The sequence below is a fragment of the Galeopterus variegatus genome, unplaced genomic scaffold, assembly GCF_000696425.1.
Source record: "Galeopterus variegatus unplaced genomic scaffold, G_variegatus-3.0.2 Scaffold4826, whole genome shotgun sequence".
Taxonomy (NCBI): Eukaryota; Metazoa; Chordata; class Mammalia; order Dermoptera; family Cynocephalidae; genus Galeopterus; species Galeopterus variegatus.
The window spans coordinates 58,382-63,839 of record NW_007730937.1 but is presented as its reverse complement, the minus strand read 5'-3'; the positions used below and the strand labels follow the sequence as shown (position 1 = coordinate 63,839).

The window sequence follows — 5,458 nt, the reverse complement described above, 5'->3', positions numbered from 1 at the left end:
GCCCTGAAGTTCCCCTCTTTCCCCTTGGTGGATCACGCTGAGGCCTGCAGAGTCTGGCTAGGCTGGCACGCCTGGAACCCTCTCTATGGGGAGGGGAGTCCGAGGGGGGGTGCGGAGAAAGAGATCACCTTGATGGAGTAAGGGGCTGAGGAAGTCACATCCTCCTCCTCTGTTCTCCCAGCAAGGTGCCTGGCAGCCGCTCCTGAGACCCCCACCCCAGATGGCTAAATGAGAATCTGGGGTGCTAGGATTAAGTGCCCCACAGGTGGGGAGCCACTGGCCAGGGTTTCCTCCCAGGTGGGCATGGCCCCGATTCCTTGTTAATGCTGCCTGCTGCTGAGGCATTGCAGACTCCTGGGTCCTGAAGCCCTTTGGCTCCCCCTCCTGACCCCAGGCCCTCCTGACCATGCCTGGACCATCTTAGTTCCCACCCTTCACAGTGCCTTCGGACCTGGCTGGGTTCTCTCCTATCACCAGGAGTCACTGTGTCACTACAAGGAAAGGCTCCCTGCCATAGGGAAGGTGTCTGGTTCTCAAGCCAGAGTCATGTTTAGACCTCAGCTCTGTTTCTCTCCAAACACAAGGCTCATTGTCAACGAGAAATCAGAAAACCACATGCAACCTTTCAATTTTTCACTCCTTCAGTGTTTACTGAGCACTTACTCTGTCAGGCGCAGTACAAAGCCATAGGCTGTGACTGACTGAGGGCACCTACCCCAGGCTCGCAGCCTGCTGTGGGGAGCCATGTAGCTTGCTCCAGAGGGTGCTCAGACATCTGGGGCCTGTAGAAGGAAGCAGTGAGGGCTGAGAGGGGTGATGGCTGTGGGAACTCAGCAAGAAGTTCTGAAGCCTGCTAAAGAGCAGGGCCTTTGGAGCCAGGGGCAGGATCCATGTCCCCTGAACACTACTTGTGTGTGTCCATGGGCAAGTCACATCTGCATTCTGTGCCTCAGTTTCTAGGTCTGAAAAATGAGGATAACAACTGCATTGGGGTTGGTGTAGGGATCCAGTGAGCTGATCTCTGTGTAACCTGCTCACAGCAAGGCTCAGAAACGCTGTCGTGATCCTAAGTGTAGGTCCTGGCACGTGGGGGTGGGGGCAGATGTGACCTCACAGAAGGTCCCAGGTCTGGATGGGCCAAGCAGGAGTCTTGCTGCATCTTTCTGACCCTGCGACGTGCAGCCCGTGTCCTCAGTGAGCCAATGTGAATTGGGGCCATGGAGCATTTTCTAGCCTGAAGCCAAGCGTAAGACAATCAGGAGAGGCAACAAGCCCGCACCACCTTGTCAGACTGCAGCCCCCTCTGGAGTTCCTTCCCCACCTTCTTCTCACCAGCAGAGCCAGCACACCTCACATGCCTCCCCGATGGAAGCTCTGCCTGAAAAGGGACTTCTCCAGTGGTTTGCCCACAACCTGACCTATCCCCTTTCCTATGCTGGCCTGTCCTCTAGAAACAATTTCATAGCTGCCTGTAGCGTCCCATCCTTTGCATCTCACAGCAGCGTTTTGGCTGAGGTAGAATCTAATCCTAGAGAATGTGGAGGGGCCGTCTGTCCCTGCACCTGCTGGCCTGACACTGGGCCAGACAGACACCTGCTTTCCTGAGGACACCAGCTGCCTTTTCTGTCATGGTTCTGAATGTTTGGGCACTGTGTATGTGTTGTGGCTTCTGGTAGGGGCACAGCCCCATTCAAAGGTGAGTTTTCCTGAAGGGGTGGGGGAACAGGGATGCTGATAGAATGGAGGGACCAAGTCAAAGGCCTTTGCTATCTGCAGGGAGACAGCAGCACTGGGAAGAGTCAGTTGGCTTCTTCCCAGAGAGCATTTTGCCTTCCATGGCTTCTGTTAGAGAGTGCGAGTTGGGGAAAATTATGGTTTGTTTGGATAATTTGTGGCAGGGAATCCAGCAGCAACCATCCACAAGGGCTGACGGGGTCCAGCCAGCCCTGGCAGGGTCGCATAGTAACGCCATGACATGGGTTGGTTGAGGCCTCTTTGCCAAGATGGAGCTGGTTCCACTTCGCGTTCCCCAGAAGAAGCCCGAAGCCCTCCACTATGCTGTGGCCGCCTGTCATGGGGCCGACGGCAGGGTGGGGTGGGGCTGGTGGGCCCTCTTCAGCTCTGCCCCACCTGTCACCAGCCCTGAATCTTGGGCCTCATGCCACTGCATACCCCGTGAAAGCGTGCCGGCTGTCTCTACTTCCCATTTTCATTCCATCAGTTTCAAGCCTGGGCTCCTCTCTCCGACGTGCTGTAGGAGGAGCAGCGAGGTGTTTGCAGCTTTGAGCTGTCCTTGGCCCTGGGCTGCCTGAGCTGCTGGGTTCAGGCAGGGATGCCTCCATGTGAAAATACCCACACCACTGCTTGCCTGAGTCCTGCCCCCTCCCCCAACACAGTCCTCACATTAGGGACAAAATGGAAATTTGGGTCCTAGGTTCTCCCGAATGTGGGCACAAGATGCAGCTCCTGGTGAGTGTGAGCCCATCCTACAGGTGAGGCTCGGCCACGGCTGGCCTAGGGGCCCCCACTTCCAGCTGGCTGCAGAGGATGCCCTCATGGGCCAGGAGGCTGCAGCGGCATTCTGGAGCACTTGCAGAGGGGCACCTTTCCCGCTGGCTATCTGAAGTGAGGCCTAGGATTTCTGGAAAGTGGTCCCCGGGGCTCTCATGGGCAGCAGGAGCCAAGGGGGCCTCAGAGTCCAGCTGACCCATGTGTGTTGCCTGCTCCACAGCCCCTGTGCTGAACTTCAGGGGCTGATTCTCCATGGAAGCACAGGCCTGGGCACTTGGCCTGGTGGGGTCCACCCTGAGCCAGCTGAGGTCCAGGATTTGGTCTTGATACCTCTGATCCTGTGGGCTGGCTGGGGAGGGCTGGACATGAATGGTGGTCATTCTGGGGGAGCTGTTGGGCTGTTTCTGCTGCAGAATGTCAGGGCCCCTTGTCCACCCTGAGCCAGCTGAGGTCCAGGATTTGGTCTTGATACCTCTGATCCTGTGGGCTGGTTGGGGAGGGCTGGACATGAATGGTGGTCATTCTGGGGGAGCTGTTGGGCTGTTTCTGCTGCAGAATGTCAGGGCCCCTTGTCTGCCCAAAGAGTCCACTGCCTGTGCCCTGCCTTGGAGACCATGTGGCCAGGGGCTGGCCATCTGGGAGGATCTGCAGGGCTGCCACATGGGCCACACAGCCCATCAGCACGGGCTCTGCATCCAGAGTGCTTCCCCTGGGACCTGGCTTCCAGGGGCCTTGAAAACACCCCAGGTTTTCAGAAGGCCTGGCCTCCTTCTGGGAGCTGGGCCAGGCAGAAGGGTTTGGGGCCTTGTTTTTACTGGAATTGTCTGTTGTCTTGGAGGCTGTAGACCCCACAGAGAACAAGCCTTCAGGGTGGCCTCGTGTCCCTTCCTCCAGAGAGGGGTCCCAGGATCGCATGCTGGTCCCCCATGTGGCACCCCCTGGTACCTCATTTTCTCCAGCAAACAGGCCTTTGGCACCCGAGTGTGTCCACAGCTCCTGCCTGCTGGGTGCTGAGCACACTGTGGCCCTGCCTGCATCTGCTGCCCAGGCCCCCTTGTCCTCCAGCTTCTCTGCTGGCTCCCTGGGGTCTCTCTGGGGGCTGGGTGGGGCTGCAGGCTCCCCTGGGACAGGAGCAGGGGTAGGGGTGGGGGCTGGTGGAGCACGGGGCTCTGGGCCACGGCGGAGCCAGTTGACAATGCCCATGGTGATGGCGAGCTCAGTGTCACAGAGCTTCAGCAGGCACTCCTTGCCTTTCCAGGAGCTCTGCAGGAAGCCCTGGCTGAGCAGGTCAGGGCCTGGTGCTGGCGCCAGGTTCTCCTCAGCCCCCACGTGGAAGCTGCACATAGACAGTGGTGTCCCCAGGGCTGGCCCTGACAGACTGTCAGACACACACAGGTCATCATCCAAGCTTGGGCCAACAGGGCCCTCACTGGGGTCATAGAAGAGCTCATAGAGGGCGTCCCCACTGTAGCTGTCCCGGGGGAAGGTGGCTGCAGGTGTTCCTGGGCTCAGGGTCTCCTTTTTGTCCTCCTCAAGGCCGGGTGAGAAGGAGTCGTAGTAACCCTCGTCACTCGTGGACACTGACTCCGGCTGCTCACTCTTGGGGGTGCCTGTGTCTATGGAGCTGGCTTTGGAGCTGCTGTGGGGGTCCCTGCAGGGGCACAGGGGCAACTCAGCAAGCCCAGCAGCATCCATCCTGGGCTGGTCAGTGTCTGTCCCCTGGGGGCCCACCAGCCATGGGCCCAGCAGGGCACGCTGCTGCTGCCTCACTGAGCGGTTCACGCTGTCCCAGAACTTGCTGAAGTCCAATGCTTCATTCTGGGCAGGTGATGCCAGCTGCTCCACACTGCCCTGCAGGGGGCCCCTGGGAACCTTGCCCTCCAGGGCCTGAGATTCCTGGGCTGGGCTCTCCGGGCCCTCATTCAGCTCCAGGGATGGCACTGAGCTCTCATCTGCAAAGATCTCCCCGCAGCCCGTGAGTGAGTCGAAGCTCTTGAGCGAGGCCACATCTTCACACAGGGCTCTGCAGAGGTCAAAGGATGAATCAGGCAGGAGCTCGCTGTCGGACAGGTCCTGGTCCAGGCCATCCAGCCCCGGCCACTCGCCCAGGGGAAGAAAGGCTTTGCCTTGGCGCCCTTCAGCCTCTGACAGGCCCACAGGGGAGGACAGACTCGTCCCCTTGGCTGCTAGAGAGGCCACATTCTCAGTCTTGTTTCTGCGAATGTGGAACAGGTTCCGAAAGCACTTCTTGGGCCGTTTCAGGGAAATCCTTTTTCTTGGGATGCTCTTGGCCACAGCTGGCACAAAAGGCATCTGGGGCACAAAGTGGCGGTAGTCTATCATGCGCTGGCCACCGGGGGACCCCGGGAAGCTCGCACTGCCTACCATCTGCCCTGTGGCAGCAGCCACCCTGCTGGGCCCGGGTAAACTGTCGTGGGTCTTGCTCTTCTGCACCAGTTTGAAGGTGGATCCACAAATGACTGTGGGTCCCACCTCGGGGTCCAGCAGCTCTGCCCCCTTGTTGGGGGATCTGTCATATCCTTGGGTCCTGGGACTGGCCTGGGGGGCCATCTTCTCATCATGGGGCCTCTGCTGCCCTCCCAGAGAAGCTGACCAGGGGTCTGCATCCTCCCTGGCTGGAGCAGTGGCTGCTGGGTCTGGTGGTTTCTCGTGGGAAATCTGCAGGCTGGATTTGATGAAAGTCTTTCCTCTCTTCAGCTCCATGCTGTCAGTGCCCGGCCGCTGTGGAGGAAAGCAGGAGGCACTTAGTATCCAAGATTGGAGGGCCTGTGGGCTCCAGAGGGTTTCTGCCTGCCCCTGCTCACTCCTCAGCTCACTCAGTCCCAGCGGATCCTCCATGGAGGTGCAGGAGAGGGAGATAGGAACAGCCCTACCCCGCTCACCACTCCTGCTCTTTATAGACAACCAATGCCCAGAGCGGTTAAGT

At 59.1% G+C, this 5,458-nt stretch overlaps 1 protein-coding gene across 1 annotated transcript; it reads right to left on the bottom strand.

Annotated features, from left to right (window-relative positions):
* Positions 1–623: 623 nt before the first annotated feature.
* Positions 624–5,235, bottom strand: AMER3 (APC membrane recruitment protein 3). The gene is made up of 2 exons (XM_008588440.1): positions 3,084–5,235; positions 624–2,947 (listed from the first exon to the last, which is right to left on the bottom strand). Exons 1-2 carry the CDS (start codon positions 5,233–5,235, stop codon positions 2,487–2,489), a joined length of 2,613 nt encoding a protein of 870 aa, XP_008586662.1. The 3' UTR covers positions 624–2,486.
* Positions 5,236–5,458: the final 223 nt, after the last annotated feature.

Coding starts and splice junctions, on each gene's coding strand:
- AMER3 (XM_008588440.1), bottom strand. CDS start 5,235: ATGGAGCTGAAGAGAGGAAAGACTTTCATCAAATCCAGCCTGCAGATT. Junction 2,948..3,083: donor CAGTGGACTCTTTGGGCAGA/CAAGGGGCCCTG, acceptor CAGCTGGCTCAG/GGTGGACAAGGGGCCCTGAC.